The 24266-nt window shown below is 42.6% G+C and overlaps 1 protein-coding gene across 1 annotated transcript in view; it reads left to right on the plus strand.

Annotated features, from left to right (window-relative positions):
* The first annotated feature begins 5878 nt into the window (after window positions 1-5878).
* Window positions 5879-24266, plus strand: part of ZFP91 (ZFP91 zinc finger protein) — a 31935-nt gene continuing 13547 nt past the window's right edge. Inside the window, 2 exon segments of the mRNA XM_006903648.1 lie at window positions 5879-6273; window positions 14850-14878. Coding sequence (XP_006903710.1) covers window positions 5879-6273; window positions 14850-14878 — 424 coding nt within the window.

The raw sequence follows: 24266 nt of genomic DNA on the forward strand, positions 1-24266 counted from the left end.
AAAAAAGATTAAAAAAAAAAAGAGAGAAAGGAAGGGACAACACTGACACTAAAGTTAACTCCGCAATAAGGGATATACCTTTAACTTGCTGGTCTGTCTAATACTTCCCTAAATCTGAACATTCACATTGAGACAGACTAGGAAGAAGGATTGGCCATCCACTTCTGAAAACCTATTGCTTAACATAGTTGTTGTTATATACCATTAAGTCTAACCAACTTGTAGCTGACCCTCCAGCTGGTTTTTAGAAGTAGTAAATTGCACTAGAGGAGATTGTCCATCTTTCTCCTACGGAGCAGTTGGCAGATTTGAACCATGGACCTTTGGGTTGACAGAGCAACTCTTTACCATCAAACCTCCAGAAAGGAATTCTTAGCTGCAAGAATTAGGTAGTTTCATTTGCTATTTATTGGGATTTCATTTGTCTTAAGGCCTATGATTTTTTCTCTTTTCAGGTTAATCTGTAAGTGTTTTATTTACTATTCCATTGTGTCACTTATTTTAATTGAAAGGACATTCTCACTTTGCATTACTTTGAGTAACCATTGGATGTCAGTGCTGTTCCAAGAGTTTGTTCCCTGCAAGCATGAATTTGAAAGAAATTCCTAGTCATACCACAGCCATTTTTTCCAAAGGAAAATGGCATTAGCTCTATGAAAGTGCAAAACATGCAGTAAAGAATATAAACATTTGCCTAATCTGATATGTTATAGTGACTCTGTGTACTCTTCTGTCTCCTTTTGATGCTTGCTATGTTGTTCCATATTTTGCTTGTAAAGGTCTTCAATATTGCAACTTGGGACTTGAATGATTTCTTCATTTTTTCAGCTCAAGTAATGTTGAGTGCACTCTTCCCTTTAGGTTTTATAACCCTAGGTCTTTACATATTGTGGGCTAATACTTATTTTAAATCTACCATTCTCTCCAACTTCTCTACGTTCTAGATTATGTTTCAGAGTCTCTTCTGTGTCCATTTTGGCCTTTCCTGCCATTTTACCAACCTTCTAATTTCTTTCTGTATATCCTTGATGTCAGCCCAAACTGGTCTTTAGTCATTTGTGTTCAAATGTATTCTTAGCATCAAATCTATTCCTAAGGTGGTCTCTAAATTCAGGTAGTATGGGAGCTCTGGTGGCCTTGTGGCAAGAAGCTATGCTGCAATCCTGAAGGTATGCAGTTCAAGGCACCAGCTGCTATGTGGGAGAAGGCTAGGCAATCTCCTCCAGTGCGATTAACTGCCTCTGAAAATCCACTGAAGGGTCAGCTATGGGTTGGTTCTGACTTGGTGGTAAACAACAAACAACAATATATATATACCCAAAGTTGTCCTGTGGCTCTCATAAACTGTTTTTTGGGGTGTTTTGTTTGTCTATTTGTTTTAGTTTTAACTTGAACTTACTTACACATTAGCAACTGATGGAATGTCCAACCATTGGCTCTTGCCTTTTGACTGAAGATATTTGGCTTCTCCATTGGACATGTTGCAAGGAGGGATCAGTCCTTGGAGAGGGACATCATGCTTGGGAGGGTGGAGGGATGGCGCAAGAGAGGAAAACTCTCAATGGATTGATTGATGGATTGATTCTATCATTAGGGTAATGGGGATAGTCATGTTGGAGACAAAGAGATTGGCAAGTGATAGAGTAGGGTTTAGGGCTGTTGTACATAGGGTCACTATGAGTTGCAGGTGACTCAATAGCACAAAACAACACCTGAAAGTGTAATTGAGTGCTTTGTATAGAATACCATCTAGTAAGGTTCATGTGTATAGTTATTTGCTACTGAAAAGAAAAAATAAAGAATATTTCCATTGAATAGGCCATAGGTCATCTGTTGTCATTATTGTTGGTGGTGTGCACTACTGAATTGGAACCAACTCATAGTTGGCCCTCCAGTGTGTTTCCAGAGGCTATAAATCACATGGGAGAGCACTGCCCATTTTTCTTCTGAGAAGCAGCTTGTGGATTCGAACCTTCTGTCTTTGAGTTGGCAGTGCAACACGTTACCTGCTAGATCACCAGACAAATTTCTAGAAGCAAAGATGGAGGGACATTGTCTCATGTACTTTGGCTATGTTGTTAGGTAGAGCCAGTTCCTGGAGAAGGACACACTTGGTGAGTGTGCTACAGTGAGGCTCTTGTTCAAAAGGGTTTTCCTGGGCCTTTGTCCTTCCCTTTGCCACATGTTTAGGCAGGAACATGCAAATAGCATGTGTTAGTCTAACCACAAGGTATTTGGCTAGTTTTGTCATTCCACCAGATTGAAACTGAGCAAGTTGAGCAGGAGAAATGTGGGGGTCTCACCACCAGCAAGGAAGAAGCAGCTCAGAATTCAGTCCAAGTCCTTCCACACCAGGGATTCCTGCCAGCCAGACCAACAGGAGACCTGACATAGAGCTGGCCTGGGACTGCTGTCCCATGGAGCTAGTCAGAGGCCTTCCCCTAAGCTTGCTGGAGTGCTCGGGGAGGAGGTGTTGCCTTAATTGGTAGGTCTAAAGGAATTTTATAACACTGGCCCAGAAGCTCTGGTGGCTTAGTGGTAAGAAATTGTGCTTCCATCACAAAGGTATGTGGTTTAAATCCACCAGCTGCTCTGTGGGGAAAAGATGGGCAGTATCTTCCCATGCAATTTATCACCTCGGCAAAACCACTGGAGGGTCAGCTATGGGTTGGTCCTGATTTGATGGCACACAACAAAGCTGCAAGGCTGAAAGGTGAAGGGCCTGCAAGTAGGAAGGTCTGGTGGCTTAGAGGCAAAGAACTGTGCTGCCAAGCCAAAGGTTCTTGGTTTGAATCCACCAGCTGAATCTTCAGAGGAGAAAGTAGGACAATCTCCCATGTGATTTACTGCCTCTGAAAACCTGTTCAAGGGGCAGCTATGAGTCAGTTCCAACTCAAAGGTACATAACCACAGGAGAGTTTTAGAACACTGGTCTGAACCTGGAAGGTGGAAGGGCCTGTAAACATGGATCAGAGAAAGCTGTCCTGACTACAAAATTGTTTCCTGCTAACTTCCCTAATAACTGAGCAATTGCATCCTGTAAACTTCACTAATAAACCCCATAATCATGAGCACGGTCCCGTGAGGTCTGTGTAACTATTGCAATGAATTTTGGATGCAGTAGAGCAGTAAGATTAGCGCTGAAATTAAAAGGAGGTGCAGGAGCATGGGGGGACATGTTTGACATCATGGGAACTGGTTTTGTGTTGTGGGTATTGATGATGGGAGTTGGTAGAGGTCAGACTCAGCTGTCTCCATGCTGCTCACATTTCTTTTACAGTAGGATATGGGGTCATTAATAGCAGTCAATAAATCAAAAGATGTGGCACACTGGGAAAATCTTCTGTCAAGGACCTTTCCAACGTGCTAAAGAGCTAGATGTCAGTTTAAAGACTAAGATGCAGCTGATCTTTCCAATTACTTCCTACACGTGTAAAAGTTGGATAGTGAATGAGGATCACAGAAGAATCAATGCCTTTGATTGCAATGTTGGAAAACAGAATATCCTGTGAGCAGCCAAAAGAGAAAACAAGTTTAGCCAGGGTGCTCCTTAGAGGCAAAGGAGAAGTATCATCACACGTACTTTGGGTTGCTTGGAGGGGCCAGTCCTTGGAAAAAGATTATCATGCTGGGAAAGGTAGAAGTGTCAGCGGAGGAGAGATGGGTTGACACGGTGACTTTTAACAATGGGCTTGGTTAATACCAGATATGATGAGAATGGCATAGGACAAGGTTGGGTTCAGACCTAAAAACAACATTGGGTCGTTGAAAGAGAGGAAGATTCTTGGCAAGACGAATTGACCCAATGGGCTCAAATAGACTAATGATTGTGGGGATGGTGCACGGCCGGCAGTGCTGCCTCCTCCTGTACACAGGATCGGTTAAGAATCTGAGGGGACTTGAGGAGTCTAACAACAAATCTGTAGTTCAGGCACCAAAAAATAATGGAAGGAAAAATGCAAGTCAGCATTTGGCTGGCAAATCGTGGACTGCATCTACACTTTAGCAGAATACTTAACGTGAAATCTAGGATGAGGTCCTCAGATTTTAGTTCCTTCCTCATTTTTTTCTGGGACTTCTAACCTCAGCTGCTTTATCTCCTAACGCTGAAGAGCTGCTCTTTCTAACTGATCTTTAAGGAGCGAACATGAAAGAAAGCGATGCAGAAGGCCGACTGCATTACCCACTGCAACTCAAAATGCGCAAATGGAAACTCCCTTTTGACGCATCCAAAAGTTGCACACACAATGAGGCGTGCGAGGAGCTCCCGACAAGGCTGCTGGTCTGTGTTTCCTGTGCAGCAGACACACTGACAAACCGCAGGTGGCTTCCGGGACAGGAAGCATGAGCAAGACCTTTCAGCTTCGCCAGCAGGTCATCTGTCAACCCTCGACCTCCCCTCCAGCTCAGGAAGCACAATCCAAAAGTTAAGGTGCGAGATAACGTTTGACAGAGAGTCAACGCCACAATTCGTCCTATAGACCCTGAAAAGGCGTGCGAAGAAGTCCTGACTGACCCAGATTCAGTTCCTGCTTTCCAGGGGCAAGCACAGGACAGTCAGAGACAGAAGGTCAACAGGAGCAATGCAGTCCCGGACCCGATTTGTTCAAGAAGAGTCACTTTGTTAAACCAAGTGCATAGGGTCGCTACGAATCGCAGGCGATTCGATGGCACCTAACAACAACAAGAAGGAGTATGCTTCGCCAATGCAAAATAAAGAGCACGAAAAAGGAGGAAAAAAAGCCCTTGGCGCCCCAACTCCGACCAGCAGCAGCGGGCTCACCACCTGGGCCACAGGGTGTCTTTGGGCTGCAAGGTGTCACCGCCCAACACGGCTGCATTGCCTCCCTGGAAAAGTAAACTCAGCCCACAGAATGCGAGCAAACTACTTTTCCCATCGAGCATCAGTCAAAAAAGCGCCTAAAGCATTTCCTCGAGCCCCGGTTTCTTGTAATTTCACGTCCACAACCCATTCACTAGGACTTCATATCCCAGCATGCCTCTGGGAAGGACAGTGTGCGCATGAGCAGGGAGGCGGGCTCGCGTCGAACTCACGGCCCCGCCCCCGGCCTACCGCCGCCATTTTGTCAGAGACTTTCATCCGGCAGCCGACGGGGCTTTTTTTTCTTAAAGGAGAAGCGACAGCTCAAACTATCCCCCCCGTCGCTCTGCAAGACCTGCCGACACTGGGGCCAAAAAAGCCAAAGAAAGGAAAGTGGGACTCAGGGTGGAGGCAGAAGAACGACCAGGCTGTTTTCGCGGACTGAAGAAGTCCAGAAAGAGTCCTTGTGGTATTAGCGGCTCCTTAGGGAGGCAGGTGCGCGCGCAGCCAGCCCAGGGCGCGCGCGAGGCGGGGAAAGAGGTGCGTTTTCTTCCTACCAAACTCCCTCGCGAGACCTACCCCTCCCACTGCCCCTGGCGCGCGTTGATCTCCAGAGCGGGGGGAGAAAGGTCACTTTCGGATTGTCGCGAGACGCAGCCGTTTAACGGTGAGAGCGGGTGCGCGGGGAAGGAAACCTCGCGCGCTCCCTCCGAGCCGCTGCCTGATTGGTCCCAGCAAGGGGTGGGGGAGGAAACCCGCTACGCCGCTGCGTGCGAGCCCGGGGGGCGGGGACAGGAGGCCGTTCCCCTCTCCTGATTGGCCCGTGGAGCGTCCGTGTCGGGCGCGCGCCCGGCGCCAGCGGCTGCGGGCCGTGAGTGGCAGGGGGCGGGGGAGCGCCCTCGGAGCTGGGAGGAGGGGAGGGGGGAAGAGGAGCGGAGGGTGAGAGAGTGAGCCGGACGCTCCGGGAGGCGAGGGGGGGCGGGGGAGCAGCGCCGCGGCCGCCGCCGCCTCCGCCTCCGCCGCCGCGGACGAGGGGGTGGGGACGGACGAGTCCCGATGCCGGGAGAGACGGAAGAGCCGAGACCCCCGGAGCAGCAGAATCAGGAAGGGGGAGAGGCGGCGGCGGCGGCTGAGACGCCTCCGGAGGAGCCCCAGCCGCGGCCCCCTGAGGCGGCGGCAGCAGCAGAGGCGGTAGCGGCAGCAGCAGCAGCAGCAGCAGCGGCGGCGCCTGCGGGGACCACTAGTAGCCGCGTGTTGAGGGGAGGCCGCGAGCGGGGCCGGGCCGCTGCGGCCGCTGCCGCCGCTGCTGCTGTGTCCCGCCGGAGGAAGGCCGAGTATCCGCGCCGGCGGAGGAGCAGCCCCAGCGCCAGGCCTCCCGATGCCCCAGGACAGCAGTCCCAGGCCGCGAAGCCCCCGTCTCCAGCTCAGGGCAAGAAGAGTCCGCGACTCGTGTGAGTAACGCAAGCCCCTGTTGGTGGCGGTGGGGAAAAGACCCCCCTGGGTCCGCGCGCAGCCCTCCCGGCTCCCGTAGAGCCCGCTCCACGTGACGTCCCGCCCGCTCTGCCCCCTGCCGGTGCGCTCGGCTGATGCCACCCGCGGCGCCCGGTTCCCCGCGGTCCCGGCCTCCCCGCGCTCCCCGCGCTGCCCCCCGCCGCACCGGCCACTTCCCGTCGCTCTTTGTGGGACCCACCCCTTCGCGCCCGCGGGGCGCCCTGCTCCGCACTCTGGCAGCTGCTCCCCCCCCTTTTTCTTCTTTTTTTTTTTTTTTTTGCGAGCCCAGCCCTGTCCCTCTCTCCCAGCCTCGCTCCCGAATTACATCACATCGGCGCCAGGGGAGCTCCAGAACCTCCGGGCCCCGCGCGTCCCCTTAAGTCACCCCGGGGCCAGCTTTGCTAATGTCCTCGTGGAACTTCCCCCCCCCCCACGCTTCTTAGAAATTAGTCCCTTACTGGAGGGTTCAGAGACGGGGCTTGGGCGCCGGTTTTAGGTGTGGAATCATTCCTGTAACAAATTAGATCAGAGTGCTTTAGTTCTCTTAACCCAGGTCGAGTGTGGCTCTGCGTGTTTGCGTGTAAAATGTCACTAGGGGACCAGGAGGGGAGAGAGCCCTGATCATAAAGGTCTGAAATGATTTGTAAAGACGCCCCAGACACACAACTTTGTCAAGTTTAGAAATGAAACACGTTAGCTTTTCATTCCCAAAAGCTTCGTTTGCGTTATTTGACTTACAGGTGGTGGCGGTGGGGGGTGGGGTGCAAATAAGCAGAGAAAAAAAAATGATCAGTTATATGTGCCCATATAGGGATAGTGCTAGGATCTGACCTGTTCCAAAAGGAAGCCGGATTTGGTATGCTTGCCTTACGTAGCTTCTCAGTGGCATAGGATTCAAGGATTTAGGGTGAAACCTTTCTCTTACATGTTTGAATGAAAATGAAGTTTACATACTTTAGAAAGTTGTGGGTGAACTGCACTTCCACGGGCAAGCTACAGCTGAACTTGTAAAGGCATTGTGCTGTAATTAAAAGCTTCATTCGGGCTTTTTAGCTTAGGTTTGTTTGGATTTAAGTCTGTGAACATGGTAAAGCATAGTGTCTAAAATATGCAAGTAAAAGTTACCATTTTGAGAAGTGACGTAGCCTGATGAGTAACAGTGCTTTTCATGGAAATTTTAGACGTGCAAGAAAAGCAGTTTTTTCATTTTTTGTGTTTCCATGTACTCTACCACAAAATTCCCATCCATTCACTGCTCACGGTAGGCCACCACATGCTGTCAGAGTGCAGCCGTTCTTGGGGTGGGGGTGGGGGGCCGGCAGTGACAGTTTTCAGAAATGGGTTGCCAGGCTGCCTTGAATACTTCTGACTAGACTCTTAACCACCAACCTTTTGGTTGGCAGCTGAAAAACTATTGCTACACATAGGTTAATATTGAAAATAATTTTTCCTGAGTCTTTAGACATCAAGGAATCCTGGTGATGCTGCAAATGAAGCATGTTTGCTAACCAAGTTCGAACCCACCAGTCACTCCTTGAGAGAAAGATTGCTTGCAGTCTGCCTCCCATGAGGATTAGTTGAGGTGACCGGGGTGGTGTATTTTCTGTTGGAACTGACACATAGATGACCTTCCAGCTGGTTTTTGGAGGCAGTAAATCAAATGGGAGATTGCCCAACCATCTCCTGTCCATAAAGATTTACAGCCTTGAAAACCCTTTGGGCAGTTCACTCAGTCTTACAAGGTCACTGAGTCAGAATGAACTCCCTGGCAGTGGCTTGATTGGATTGGTAGCAGTGATAGTAATCCCTCAGCCTCAGAACTGTGTCTTCATGCATAGCGGCTTTGCTTACAATAGCAAGGAGTCAGAAATAACCTAAGTGGAATACTGCGCTGCATTGAAAAACAAGGAACTCATGCAATATTATTCAAAATGGGTGACCCTGGAGGACATTATGCTTGGTGATATCTCAGTCACAAAAGGACAAATACTGCATGGTGCCACTGTTGTAAAACAGGACTGACCTCAGGGGGAGATGGCGGGGAGACTGAGAAAGATGCGTTCAATAATGTATACTTCATTGAAACAGATGAGGGAGAAAACTGTTTAAAAGGCATATGTGATTAGGTATTTTTGTCATGCCAGGAGTCCAGAAGGAAGGCTGCATAGTGGAGTGGACCTGGGAGGAGGGATTGTAAAACAATGAAAGAATTTTTCTTTCACTTTTCCAAGAGGGTTGTGTGCTTGGGGGAGGGAGGAAGGTTGGGAGGGGAGAGGAGTGCAACAATGAATGAATGGAAATCCAAAGTCTGTAAATTTTCATTGAAATTTTTAATAATAAATTAAAACAAAGAACTGTCTTCCTTATGCATTTAGAAATCATTTTCATCTCAATGTTAAAATACACTTTCCTCATGTTTTTGTTAGACATTTGCACTTCAGCCAAGATCCTCTTGTGTGAGAAGTAAGCTGACCTGGTATTATGCTGAGCCCAGGGTGTTATAATGATGTATACACATGGTGTTATACTCCTAAAACCTTGCGGTGTACATTGACTAGTGAATATTTGTCACACATGTACATGGTTTACAGATTTTCAAAAGGATGAGACATATTTTAATACTATTCTTTTCCTGCTTTTAAGCCTTTAAGACATTTCAAGAAGTGCTGAGTATCAGTTACTGCAATATAGTAAAAAGTCTTCTCTGCTTTCATTTAACTTTAGTCAAATCCCTTTTCGAAAGTCTGTCTTTGTAGTTATTGTGTGCTGTTTGCATTGACTACCACTCATGGTGATCTTATGCATAATGGCTGTGAACCCTGCCCTTATCTTGAGCCAGTCTGTCTCTGACACACCTCATTACCCCAGTTATTGTGTCAGTCATCTCATCTGGGGTCTTCCTCTCCTGGGTATCCCTCCAGTCTTCAAAGCGTGATAGACTTCTCCAAAGTTCGGCCCCTCCTAGCTTCATGCCCAAGGTATGTGAGACAGTCTCAAAATTCCTTGCCTCTAAGGAGCAGCTTGGTTTTACTCCATCCAGGACAGTCCTGTTAGTTCTCTTAGCAGTCCATGGTATGTTCACTACTCTTCTCTAGCACCATAACTAAAGGCATCAATTCTCCTTCTGTCATTCTTAATCATTGTCCAGCTCTCTGATGCATAGCAAGTGATAGCAAAAACCAAGGCCTGGATTAGACAAACCTTAGCTTCTAGACTGACATACATTCTCGCTCTTCAGCATGCTGGAGAGGTCCCTGACAGCAGATTTTCCCGATGCAATTAGTCTTTTGATTTCCAGATTGCTGGTGCCAAGAGTTTTGATTATGGAATTGAGCGAGCTCAAAGTGTTAACAATCTTAATCTCGTCTCCGTTTGTAAGGATGCTACCAATTGGCCCAGTGATGAGAATCTTTGTTTTCTTGATGTTGAGCTTCAGTCTATATTGAAGCAAACTATAGTCCTTGACCCTCTGCAGCAAATGCTTCAGGCCCTCCTTTTCAGCAAGTAAGGTTGTGTCATCTGCATAACACAGGTTGTGCACCCTGATGCCACATTCCTCCTCATAGATTCCAGCCTCTCGAATGATCTGATGTCACGTTCCACCTCATAGTTTCCAGCCTTTTCAATAATCTGACCTGTATACAGATTAAAAAAGTATGGAGACAGGACACATCCTTGATGCATTCCTTTTCTGATTTTGAATCATGCAGTGTTTCCTTGTTCTGTTCTGATGACTGAATCCTACTAGTTCAGCTATTACAGGTTTTGCGTGAGTACAATAAGGTGTTCTGGGATTCCCATTCTTCTCAGGATTAGCCACAGTTTGCTTTCATCCATTTAATCAGATGCCTTTGTATAGTGAATGAAACACAGGTAGACATTCCTCTGGTGCTCACTGCTTTCAGCCAAGGTCTATCTGACATTAGCAATGATGTCCCTATTGCTCGGCCTCTTCTAAACACAGCTTGTTTCTAGTAGTTCTCTGTAGATGTATTGTACCTCTTGCTATTGAATAATACTCTTCGGCAGGATTTTGCTTATGTGTGATATTAGTGATATTGTGTGATAATTTCCATACTCTGTTGGGTCATCTTTTTTTAGGATGGGAATAATTTTTTATCTCTTCCAGTCAGTTGACCAGGTACTTGTCCTCCAGATTTCTTGGCACAGCCTGGCGAGCATTTCCAGGACTGCCCTTAAAAAAAAACCCCAAAAACCCCACCAACAAAAAAGACAGTGAAGTATACATACAATAGCTTCTATCATTAAAGACAGCTGTTTGAGATTAAATAAGTTTTGTTCATATTAGAAAGCAGAGTATTACAGTAAAAACACCTGGGACATTAGCCAGTGACATTGCATTTTTAGGGTTTTTTTTTTTTTTCTTCCCCCTGTTTATTGAGGGACCTTTGGGCAAGTCACTTACCCTTTTTCAATGGAATCTTCATACCATATTTTATAAATTTGTACAGAAAACTTTGTTGTTAGGTGATAATTAGTTTGCAGTTCTTTTATAAAAGTTCTTAAGCTTGCAACACCTTTTTACATTTGTTTTAAAATGCTACTAAGTATACTTCAAAGGAATAGATGAATGAAGAGGAGTAAAAATTGTACAAAAGAAAGGCAAAATTAAATACTTAGAATCATATTTACAATTTAGCAGGTGAATTGTAAGTAAGAAAAAGAAACAAAATTTGAAGAGTAACTATGTACTCCAACTGTTTAAAAATTGAGCTTACTGTTTCTAAGCCAGTAAATTTCAAATTTAAGATTCTTGTATTTAAACTGTAGATAATATACTTTCATTTACATCTTAAATTATACTACATAAATTAGTGTAGTATCCAGATAGTGGTTTTTTTTTTTTTTAATTCATAGTTAAAATATCCATGCTTTCAATGGAAATTATCATCTCTAAGACTAGGCAAAAATTACAAAAGTAAAGCTTTTCATTTGATTGTAATAATCAGTCCTTCAGTTATCATGGGACTGTCATAGTTTAAAACTATAATAAATACTTTTCAACACTGCTCATTTTTAGCTGTTGAATACTCATTTTCGAAGCTTTTAGTTTTTAGAAGTTTGTGTTAGGCCCAGATTAATTACTTAAGACAGACACAGAATATTCTATTTTCTGGTGTCTGGAGTTCTGTTTTTGCTCAGTAAAAGTAGAATTATAATAACTCTGAATGACACTTTCTTACTACTTCCCTTTGTTTGCCTCTTTATTATTCTTATTATTAATTTTAGTGAAAATTTACAGAGACTTTGGATTTCCATTCATTCATTGTTGTACTTTTTTCCCTGCCTACCTCTCCATCCCAGTTTGCTCTTTTTGAAAACGAAAAGAAAAATTCTTTCATTGTTACACAATCCCTTCCCCCAAGGTCCACTCCATTATGCAGCCTTCCTTCTGGACACCTGTCATGACAATAATACCTAATTACGTGCTGGAGAAGAGTATTGAATATACCATGGACTGCCAAGAAAACAAACAGATTCATCCTAGAGAGGGTTAAACCAGGCTGCTCCTTGGAGGCAAGGATTCTGGGGCTTTGTCTGACATACTTTGGACATGTTGCAAGGAGAGACAGGTCTTTAGAGAGGGACATCATGCTTGGTGGGGGGGGCACAGCGCAGGAGGGGAAGACCCTCTATGAGGTGGATTGATTCAGTGACTAGGGTAATCGGGATGGGTGTGTCAGAGGCAATGAGATTGGCACAGGATAGAGCAGGGTTTAGGGCTCTTGTACATAGGGTCACTATGAGTCGCAAACGACTCGACGGCACATAACAACAACAACGACATTCCTTTTAAACAGTTCTCTCTCTCATCTGTTTCAATGCAGTACACATTATTTATCCCATCTTTCTCAGTCTCCCCCCAACTCCAATGTCAGTCCCGTTTTACAACAGTGGCACTATGCACTATTTGTCCTTTTGTGACAGATATTTCACTCAGCATAATGTCCTCCAGAGCCACCCATTTTGAATAATATTGTATGAGTTTCTTTTTTTCCAATGCAGCATAGTATTCCATTGTGTGAATATACCACAGCTTCTCTATCCATTCATTTGTTGATGGGCACTTACTTAGGTTGTTTCCAACTCTTTGCTATTGTGAAAAAAAGCTGCAATAAACATGGGTGTGCATATATCTGTTTGGGTGGCAGTTATGGTTTCTTTGGGGTATCAGTAGTGGAATTGCTGGGTCAAATGGTGTTTCTATTAGTAACATTTTGATCAAGTGTCATACTGCCTTTCACAGTGGTTGCACCAACCTCGCCAGCATTTGTTGACTACTTCCTTTTTTAAGGAAAACTTGAAGGTCATAATAGCAAGGATGAAGAGGCAGTAATAGAATGATTAGGAAAAATAGCTTTCCTTCTAGGTTAGTGATCAGTATACTACTAGAAACATTGAACCCCAAAGACTTTAGAAGGTTTATTATTTAATAATTCAAAATTTTAGCATTTATTTAAATTATTTTCATGTAGAGTTAGGATTAACAATTGTCTGGTTAGCTTTAATTGTTTAAAAGTTTAAACTTTTTACTGTTTAGAGGCAGTATCATCTTTATAATAAAAAATGCAAGACATGATTTTAAGTTAGATGTTGAGTATTGCAGAGTTTTAGTATATTATACTCAGTGTTGATATAGAAATGTTTTCTGTATTAAAAACATGAGAGTAATTATTTAGTCTGTAGGTGGTAACACTTTACTATTTCTAATTTGTAAAGGTCAAGTTAAATTTACTTCTGTGACCCATGTATTGCCCTCTTTTTAAGAAACAGATTTTGAAATTAGTTTAATAACTTTGTGGTTTTGGCTCCTTAATATTAAGAATATTAACAAAAAGCTGAGAAAACAATATAGTGAAATCTCTGAATCATCATCTAGATTTAGCAAGCAGTTAATGACGATTTTGCCATACTTGCTTCATCTATTCTTATTCCACCTCACCTTTTTAAATAGAAGGATTAATGGCATTTCACTCTTACTTAATACATTGGTGTAAATAGGGAGATAAAAATGTTTTCTAAGAAAATGCCCTATCTCCCCCAGCAACAATAGCAAAGTTCAGCAGGGCAGCAAACAACAAATGCTGGCAAGGGTGTAGAGAAATTGAAACTCTTATTCACTGTTGGTAGGAATGTAAAATAGCACAGCCAGTATGGAAGACAGTCTGGTGCTTCCTCAAAACGTTGGAAATAGAAATACCATTCGATACAGCAATTGCACTGTTGGAAAAATACACTAAAGAAGCCAGAGCCATGACTCAAACACATGTATGCACACCTATTTGTATTATTGCATTATTCACAATAGCAGAGATGGAAGTAACCCAAGTGCCCATCAACAAATGAATGGATAGATAAACTATGAAGGAGAATTGATGCTTTTGAGCTTTGGTGTTGGAGAAGAGTGCTGAAGGTGCCATGGACTGCTAAGAGAACAAACAGATTCATCCTGGAGAGGGTTAAACCAGGCTGCTTTTTGGAGGCAAGGATTCTGAGGCTTCATCTGACATACTTTGGTCATGTTGTAAGGAGAGACTGGTCCTTGGAGAGGGACATCATGCTTGGGAGGGAGGAGAGCAGGCGCAGGAGGGGAAGGCCCTCTGGGAGATGGATTGATTTGGTGACTGGGGCAATCGGGATGAGTGTGTCGGAGGCATTGAGATTGGCACAGGACAGAGCAGAGTTTAGAGCTTTTATACATAGGGTTGCTGTGAGTCGCAGGCGACTCGATGGCACATAACAACAACAACATATTATACAGCGGACTATTATGCAACATTGCAAACCAAGGGACTTGTAAAACATTATACATAACATGGGTGGGGGACATTATGCTGAGTGAAATATCTCAGTCACAAAAAGGACAAATACTGTATAACACTGCTGTTATAAAATAGGACAGATTGGGGCAGTTGGGGAGAGAATGAGAAAAGAGTGGATCGATAATGAGCATTGCATTTGATCAGACTAGGGGAAGAACTCTGAAAAAAGTATGTGATAAGGTATCATAAGTGTGACAACAACCTGGAACAAGGGGTGCATTGCAGGGAGGAGGTAAGGAGGGAAAGGAGGAAAAATGTGGAGCAATGACAAAAATCAAAACGTGTTTGATGTTAAATAAGTAAAATTCTAACTCTAAATTGACACCAACACTAAGAAAATACTGTTAGGGTTGTGTTTTGTTTTTGTTTTTGTTTTTTTCTTTTTTGCCATACTAGAGTTAAACAATTGTCTTAAATTCTGTTCTACCTGTGCCTTGTTACATGTGATAATGTAGCTGTTTAAACTTATGTTCATGAAAATCAAATTTAGCCCTTAAATTACGGCAGCTATTTCAGACGGTTAGTTGCCAAATGTGACTACCAAATTATTAAGCAGTGCAGATTCAGAATCTTTCACAAAGTTCTGTTGGACCCCTCTGTAGATTCAGCTGCTAACTGAAAGTAGTATATATATTTGCATGTTAAGAAAATTTTGCAAAATTCATTTAATATTTGGTTCTTCTTTCTTTCAGGTGTGTAGAAAAAGTAACAACGGATAAAGGTAAGGCCTGGTCACCTTCACCTTGCTTTTATATAGTCCACTGATTATAAAGTCAAGTCATTGTCAGCCTGGTAATTCATTGAAGATGCTATATAAATGTGACTTTTATTGGGTAAAGAATTACAGACCTAGAGCTATTGTAATGAATGGTAGATTTGGCATTACTTAAAAACTTAATGAGAGAAAATGAGATTTGCTGTTAACTGGAATTTTCAAACTTTTTATGAAGAAATTCAGGGAAGAATGATACACAGAGTACCAGTTTATGTGTTGACAAAATCTTAATGCTGATAGAGGTTCAAACTATAAATGCAGTTTGAAGAAGGTGTAAATAAAAATATTCTAAGATTTTAAAAAATGTTCTAAGAGTTCAACCTTTTGAATAATTAAATAAGGTACTTTATCTTAAGATTTTTAGCATGCCACATAGATATGTATTGACTATGGTCTTTCACTCATCTGGGTAATTGAGGGTAGCTGATGCCTACTTTTTTAAACATTTTTTTAGAAGAGTTCTTTTTGGTGGCGAGCTCTGGTAGCCTAGTGGCAAGAAGCTACACTGCAATCCCAGAGGTGTGCGGTTCAAATCCACCAGATGCTTTGCTGGAGAAGGAGGAACAATTTCCTCCTGTACCAGTCAAATCTGATTTGATGGTACACAAACACACACACACACACAATACAAATAAAATTTTAAGAGAAAAAAAAGAAGACTTCTTTTTAGACTATATTGACTTTGCCAGTTGATTATAAAGTTGCCCCATCGTATTGGGCCAGTTGTTCATTCATTATGTATATATGCTTCCGTAGTTTTTGGCTGTGTTCCTTGATGCTAAATTCATGGACAAGGATCCTTTTTTAAAAGTAGAGCAAGTACACTTTCAGGCAAGTGTTCTGTATTGTGTGTGATCTTAACCTGATCCTAACAGGCCAGTTTTCAACTCTGTCACAATAACTGAGAGTTGACCACTTGGATTCTTTTGGATCTTAGCTGAAAGCAGGGAATACCAGAGGAATGTATATTTGTGTTTCATTGATTATGCAAAGGTGTTTGACTGTGTGGATCATAACTGTGGCTGACTCTGAGAAGAATGGGTGATCGTGCTAATGCAAAACCTATACTTGGACCAGGAGACAGTCGTCAGACCAGAGCAAGGAAACAATGCATAGTTCAAAATTGGGAAGGGCATATGCCATAGATGTGTCCTTTCTCCATAGCTTTTCAACCTGTATGCAGAACAGATTTTCCGGGAGGCTGGGCTTTGTGAGGAGAAATGTGGCGTCAGGATTGGTGAAAGATTTATCAACAATCTGCGTTATGCAGATGACACAACCTGCGTGCTGAAACTGAGGAAGACCTCATGCACTTGTTGCAGAGGGTCAAGGACTGCAGCCTTCAATATGGATTGAGTCTCAATGTCAAGAAGACAAAAGATTCTTACCACTGGCCCAATTGGCAGCATCAGGATGGATGGTGAAGAGATTGAGATTGTTCACAGCTTCAGTTTGCTCGGCTCCACAGTCAGCACTCTTGGCACCAGCAGCCAGGGAATTAAAAGAGGTATTGCAATGGAAAAGTCTGCTGTTAGGAACCTCTCCAAGGTACTGAAGCGCAATGGTGTCTCTGGAGACTAAGGTGCATCTAATACAGGCACTTGTTATGCATCAGAGAGTTGGACAGTGACTAGGGAGGATAGAAAGAGAATTGATGCCTTTGAGCTGTGGTGCTGGAGAAGAGTATTGAATGTACTATGGACTGCTAAGGAAACAAACAGATTCATACTGGGGAGGGTTAAACCAGGCTGCTCCTTGGAGACAAGGATTCTGAAACTTCGTCTAACATACTTTGGACATATTGTAAGGAGGGACCAGTCCTTGGAGAGAGACATCATGCTTGAGAGGATAGAGGGACAGTGCAAGAGGGGAAGACCCTCTATGAGATGGATTGATTTCAGTGACTGGGGTAATCGGGATGGGTGTATCCGAGACTGCACAGGACAGAGCAGAGTTTAGGGCTGTTGTATATAGGGTCACTGTGAGTCGCAAGTGACTCGACAGCACACAAGAGTTTTGTAGATTCAGTTCACTCTATAGCTTGCTACTATTTCTTTAAAAACAACAAACAAAAAAAGTGTGAATATGTATTCTTAATGAAGATTTTTTTTTTCTTCATTAAAAAGACTTTGGAAGTACAAAAAAAATAAGCTTTAAAACTTTTGATTTGATGCCATATTGGAGGACAGTGAAATTATTGTTGGGTGCTGTCAGGTTGACTACTGAAAATGACCTTATGAACCACAGACGATACCTTACGCTATCCGGTGCCATTCTCACTGCCACACGTAAGCCCATTCTTGTAGTCATTGTGTCAGCCCCATCTCCTCAGGGGCCTTTCTCTCTTCACTGGCCCTTTACTTTTTCCAGCGTGATGTCTTCTTTCCAAGGACTAGTAGTCCTGACAGCATGCTCAGAGTATATGTTAGATAAAGTTTTATCCTTCTTGCTTCTAAAGACCATCCTGGTTGCACTTCCTCCAAGTTCCCCCAAGACACATCAGTTTGTTCTTTTGGCAGTACTTGGTATATTCAGCATCCTCTGCCAACACCACAATTCAAAGGTATCAATTCTTTAGTTTTCCTTACCCATTTTCCAAACTTTGTTGTGCATGTGAAGCAATTAAAAATACCCTGGCTTGGATCAGGCACACCTTACTCTTTAAACTGATGTACTTTATCTTTTTAAAGAGATCCTGTAAAAAGAGTGGAGCTTGGCTGAGTCTGGCACCCCTTCATTTTTATACTGACATCTTTCCTCTTTAGTAATGTGAAAAGGTCCAGTAAAAAGAATGGAGGTGTCATGGGATGAGGGAACATGGCTTAAGTTGACCTCTCTTATATTCACAAAGGGGAACCGTCCCCATGAGTAATATCGTTAATGTTGCATTACATAACCAATTCCATAAGGCTAGACAGGTCTGCACGCTCCTGCCCTTAGATCTGCTAAAGCCAGCACCAGTTGTAAAGGTTAGAAGTACATCAAAATGACTACACAGACTTCACAGAACCATACTCATGGTTATGAGCTTTATTAGGCATGTTAACAGGTTATAGTTTAGGTTGGTGACAGGGTACAATTCTGTCAAAATAGCTTCCAAAGCATATTCATAGACTCTTCAGGCTTTAGTCCATGTCACAGAACTCTTAGTACCTTTTCTGCCTCCAGGAATCTTGGGCGAAGGCCCCTGGTTTGGACTCTTTGGGGCAGCTCTGTCTCATGCCACTCTGAGTCTTCACCGAGGTGAGTGATGCTCTTGTGTAGGTTTTGATCCAACTGGTGTAGGAATCTCGCCCCAGAGGACACTGTTTTGTGCTTCATCGTTGCTTGTAGTAGATTCTACCTTTGTTGCTAAACCTGCTTAGCTTAAACTTAGTGGTATAGGAAAACCGACGATCCATAATCTGCGCCCTGTTTGAGGTTCCCACCCAGCCGTGTGGTAAAACCCAGTGACTGGAAAAGTCTTTTCTAAGATAAACCCATGTACCACTATCCTATGTTACTAGGCATTCAAAGGTCTCAAAAGAACACTAAGAGTAGAGTCTAGTAACATAAAAGGAGTATACAATGTATTCAAATGAGTTTTAATCCAGTAAATTTTGATTGCTTTGTTGTTAGATGTCATTGAGTCGACTTTTGACTCACTGTGACCCTAGGAACAGCAGTGGGACCTTTTTACCATCCTTACACACTCCGCTGGAATCTCTGTCACTTTATCTCCTTGAAAGTCTTCCCCTCTTGTGCTGACATTTACTTTTCCAAACATGATTCTTTTTCCAAGTGCTCCTGCCTCCTGACAACGGGCCTGAAGTGTGTGAGTTGAAATTATACCATCTAGGCCTCCAGGTAGCACCCTTTTTTGCACTTTCAAGGCAGATTTGTTTGTTCTTTAGTTCATTGTATACAGCAGTGAGGAAATCCAAAGAGACATTTCATTGGATAAATAACCTCTTTTAAAGTCCTAAAGGGCAAGGAGATAGCAGTTCAGAATTAAGATACTTCTGAACAGTCCATGATATTTTCAGTTTCTATGTATTTGTGTTTAAGTTGCACAGTAAATAAGAAAGACCTAAAAATAGTTGTAGCTAATACTTTTGAGTTCTAGTGTTGATTGCTTTATCATCTTAAAAGTAAATTCACATAATACTCTACATTAATGGTATGAAGTCCAGAAGCCATGTGATTATCTTAAAATCAGAATACATTGAATAAAAAATCCAATATCTGTTTATGATTAAAAACATCTGGGAAACCAGGAATGAAACTGGACTTCCTCAGAATTATAAAGGGTGCCTATAAAAAACTCAGGGAATTCTAGTGGCCTAGAAGGTGAGGAGTTGGGCTGCCAACCCAAAGGCACATGGTTCAAATCTACCAGTTGGAAATAAGTATGACAAGAGTCCAGAATAAGAGCTGCATAGTAAAATTGGGGGTGGGGGTGGGGGGAGCCGGCAATGAGGGGGACTGTATAACAATGAAAGAACTTTTCCCCCCCCAAAGAAAAAAGCTAATTGGGGGGGGGCAGGGAGAAAAATATGCAACAATGAATGAATGAATGGAAATCCAAGTTCTTTATAAACTTACAGTAAAATCTAAGAAAAAGAAAAAAAAATAATAAAGAAAATAAGAATCTTTAACATGATTAAACAGATAGGCAATATTAAACACACAAATTAGCTTTCCATTACTTTTATCAAATTACAAAGTGCCATGGTCATTTTTAGAAGTGAATTAATAATAAACAATGTTCTTTTCCTGCTGCATTTATTTGATTCTAGTTTTTTAAAAACCAAAAAAACTCATTTCTGTGGAGTCAGAACTGACTCTTCATTCGATTTTCAAAGAGGTAGATCGCACGGAGAAGATTGCCTCTTTCTCCTGAGGAGCCTGTGGTGAACTTGAACCACCAGGAGCACAGCGTTTGGGTTCCCAGAGCAGCAAGGTCCTGACTGTGCACCCAGAGTTCCCTGTTGACTCTGGCAGGTATATGTATAAAATACGGAAAGCTGCTTTTCCAAAACGATGTTTTAAAGATTTCATTTAGTAAGTACTTCTTGAACATCTATTGTGTCTCTCACACCATTCCAAGCACTGGTGGCTTGTGCTGGTAACCAAATAAGTGCAGTGGATATATTACAACTGTAACACAATGCTTAAGCAGGGGCTAGGGTTGGTTGAGTTTAGATAAGATGGCAAGGGTTGGCTTCTCTGAGGAGGTGACATTTGAGCTGAGACCTGAATAATGGTAATGAGACGGGTCTGCAGCTGGATATCCATGTGTTCTGAGCATTCCAAACAGAAGACGTTTAAAGCATAAAAATTGTACATTTTCTTGCAGAAGGATTGTCTGCTATTATGGGTCTTTTAGGATTGTTAACAGAAATCTGATGGGTTGAAGTGTTTTTATTCCATTCTCTGCTGTAGAATAGTATTAAATTCATGGTAATGGCGTAAGGAGATAGTGTACATAACTTAATTACAATCAACAGTGTTACGTTATATGCTAATTTTCATTTCCTTATTTTGAAACCCAGAATGCAGTTTATGGTCTCTCATTGGTTCTTTCTGATAAAATAGTTCTACCGGCCTAAACTAAATTACAGCTTTGACTTTTTGTCTTACCTAATTTATAATCAGTCTAATGTCCAGAATTATTACTAAAATTATGAACTTTCTCCTCTTCCCCATTGCGGCCTCACAGTTTTTAACAGTCTCTTGCTTTAACTTTTGTTTCCTTTTTTAGACTCTTTAATTTATTATAGCCAGATTATATCTTTGATTCTTACTGATTTGCAGCCTCCACTAGCATGACATAGGCTGTTTCTGCTTTCTTTTATAGACATAAAAGACACTTCCAATATTCTTAAGCTATTATTAGATCCCCCCCCCACTCAGGTGAGAAAATCTAACTTTTGCATGTGAAGTCATTTGGTATTCGTCTTCACAGTTCTTTCATTAATGATTTAGAGCTGACTGGTTTTCCTAGTTGAAATTTTGTAGATTTTGAATAGAAAAGAGCTCTTGAAGGAAAAGAAATGATAAAGGTCATTTACTTCTAAAGTTTCTTCTCATGTTTGCCCTCATTTTTAGCTGAAAGGCCTTTGACAATTGTTGTTGTTATGTGCCGTCGAGTCGTTTGCGACTCATAGCGATCCTATGTGCAACAGCCCTAAACCCTGCTCTATCCTGTGCCAATCGCATTGCCTCTGACACACCCATCCCGATTACCTCAGTCACTGAATCAATCCACCTCATAGAGGGTCTTCCTCTCCTGCGCTGTCCCTCTACTTGACCCAGCATGATGTCCCTCTCCAAAGACCTGTCTCTCCTTGCAACATGTCCAAAGTATGTCAGACGAAGCCCCAGAATCTTTGCCTCCAAGGAGCAGCCTGGTTTAACCCTCTCTAGGTTGAATCTGTTTGTTTTCTTGGCAGTCCATGGTACATTCAATACTCTTCTCCAGCACCACAGTTCAAAGGCATCAATTCTCCTTCTGTCCTCCCTAGTCATTATCCAGCTCTCTGATGCATAACAAGTGATTGCAAAGACCATGGCCTGTCCCCAAAGAGACACCGTTGCTCTTAAGTACTTTAGAGAGGTCCCTAACAGCAGACTTTCCCACCACAATACGTTTTTTGGTTTCCTGGCTGCTGGTGCCAAGAGTGTTGACTGTGGAGCCGAGCAAACTGAAGCTGTGAACAATCTCAATCTCCTCGCCATCCATCCTGATGCTGCCAATTGGTCCAGTGGTAAGAATCTTTGTCTTCTTGACATTGAGCCTCAGTACATACTGAAGGCTGCAGTCCTTGACCCTCTGCAGTAAGTGCATGAGGTCCTCCTCAGTTTCAGCGAGCAAGGTTGTGTCATCTGCATAACACAGACTGTTGATAGATCTTCCACCAATTCTGACTCCACTTCTCCTCATAGAGCCCAGCCTCTCGGATAATCTGCTCTGCATACAGGTTGAAAAGGTATGGAGATAGGACACATCCCTGATGCACACGGTCTGAATACAAGTTAACAAAAGCAAAAAGTTAATAACTCATCTGGCTTTTGAAAAACACAGCTGAAATTGATTCGCTAATGTTATGAATGTTGATGATGATGATAGGTGCTGTCAAGTCGATTCATAGTGACCTCATGAACGCTCGCCTATCCTGTGCCATCCTCATCTCTGACATGCTTGTGCCCATCTTGGCAGTCTCACTGTCATTAGACTTTACTAATTATGGAAAGCAAAGTGAAACTAATTATAGAATACAAACAGAATGGTCAGTCAGGTTTCAGAAGCAGATTTTTAGCTTTTATCCTAATGCTTAAGGCCTCAGAATTGAGTACAATACAAGGAGGCATTAGATGTCGCCTTTTCCTTCCTACCTCCTCGTGTCTGGGGAGCAGAAATCATGTTGCCCTTAGTACCACAGGAATCATCTACTTAGACTTGTTCCTTGTTGGGATGCTCCAGATCCTTGAAACCATTTTTCTAGTTCAGACTTTCAAACTTCCTCAGTCTTCTCTGTTCTAGTTTCTTTCTCCTTTGTGGTTATGTGTGGATTGTTGACATAGGCATAGAAACCCTTGATTGTAAACAATTTTTAAATTATAGGTGTTTCATCAATCAAGTGAATGTCTATCTCATATATATGAGTAAACGACTTCATAAGTTTACCCATTATAATGTAATTAATGTGTATTGAATCATCTGTGACATATTTAATAACTTTTATTCTTTAAAATATAGGTATTCCTGGGTGGTAAATAAATACCCTTCCTAAATCTGACTTTCAGTAAAAATTTGTGTGCAGTTGTTCCTCCATTCCCTTTCAAGAATAGATTGTGTTCATTTTGAGTACCACATAGAAGACCCTTTTTAGTTCTTTGTTTAATTGATGCTTTTGAAGTGTGGTGTTGGGGAAAGAGTGCTGAAGATTCATGGACTGTCAAAAAATCAGAGAAGGTTCAGCCAGAGTGCTCCTTGGAGGCAAAGATGGTGAAGCGTTATCTCACATACTTTGGGCATGTTACCAGGATAGGTTATTCCTTGGAGAAGGCCATCATGCTTGGAAAGGTGGAGGGTCAGCAAAAGAGAGGAAGACCTTCACCTAGATGGATTGACATAGTGAATGTAGCAAGGGCTTGAGTATGTTGGAGGCTGTGAGGATGGCATGAGACAGAACAGAATTCAGATCTCTTGTTCATAGGGTTTCTGTGAGTTGTACTCAGTGGCACCTAATAACAACAATATGAATGTATGAGTTTGCCTTCTGTTTCTGATTTCTATTCCTAAATTGCTTTGTTTCTATTCCTCTATTGCTTTGGTTTCAGGTAAAATTTGGGGAAGAAAACAAATTAACCTTTTTAAAGCATGTGTTCATTGGCCTTTTGTACATTGTTACAGTGTTCTACAGCCATAATAATTTGTATCTAATTCCGGGACATCACAGAGGAGAATCTATACCTGTTAATCACTCTCTCCCTAATTCTCTACAGGGGCATCCACTAATCTTGCTTTCTGTTATATGAATTTATCTATAAATTCATAAATATTCATATTAATAATCTAAAACAGTATGTGCTGTAAATAACATTGATGTATATGTTTAGGTACCTATTTTCAGTTCTTTAGCTTGTGTACCTAGGAGTTGAATCGCTGTGTCACATGGTAAATCTGTGTTCAACTTTTTGAGGAACTACCAGACTCTCTTCCACGTGAACTGCACCATTTGATTGATAGCCAGCAAATGTGTTCAGGGGCTCTAATTTCTTGCCAGTCTTACTAGCAGTTTTTCCTGCATTTCTGTTTGGGGCACTCCCATGGCCTAGTCCGTAGAAAATTGCACTGCTAATCCAAAGGGGAACACTGCTCTGGTGCTTTAAATCAACTGGCCACTACTGGGGGGAGAAGGAGGAGCAGTCTTTTCCTGTGTAATCTCTAGCTGTAGAACCAGATAGAGGGTGAGCTGTGAATCAGCTATTACCAGCAATGAGTTTGAAGGATTTTTTGGTGGTTGGTAATTTTTGTTCTAACAAAGCTCCTTAGTCCTTTTCTGGGGGTAACTGACATTTAATGGTTTAATGCATCCCTCAACAAGCACTGTTTTCATTGTGGTTAACTGGCATCCAGTCAGTCCATGCCTCTGCAGCTTCATACATAAGAGAATGAAATGTTGCCTGGTCCTGTACCATCCTGCGATGGGTTGTAGAGTGCTTTGCTACCAACCTGAAAGTTGGTGGTCCAAACCCAGCAGTCTTTCTGCATGCAGGAAATAAGGCCTAGTGGTCTGCTTCCATGATTGTCTCCTAGGAACAGTCCATGAGTTGGAATCCTCTCCAG

The sequence above is a fragment of the Elephantulus edwardii genome, unplaced genomic scaffold (assembly GCF_000299155.1).
Source record: "Elephantulus edwardii isolate Elephantulus edwardi_28Jun2011 unplaced genomic scaffold, EleEdw1.0 scaffold00284, whole genome shotgun sequence".
NCBI classification, from domain to species: domain Eukaryota; kingdom Metazoa; phylum Chordata; class Mammalia; order Macroscelidea; family Macroscelididae; genus Elephantulus; species Elephantulus edwardii.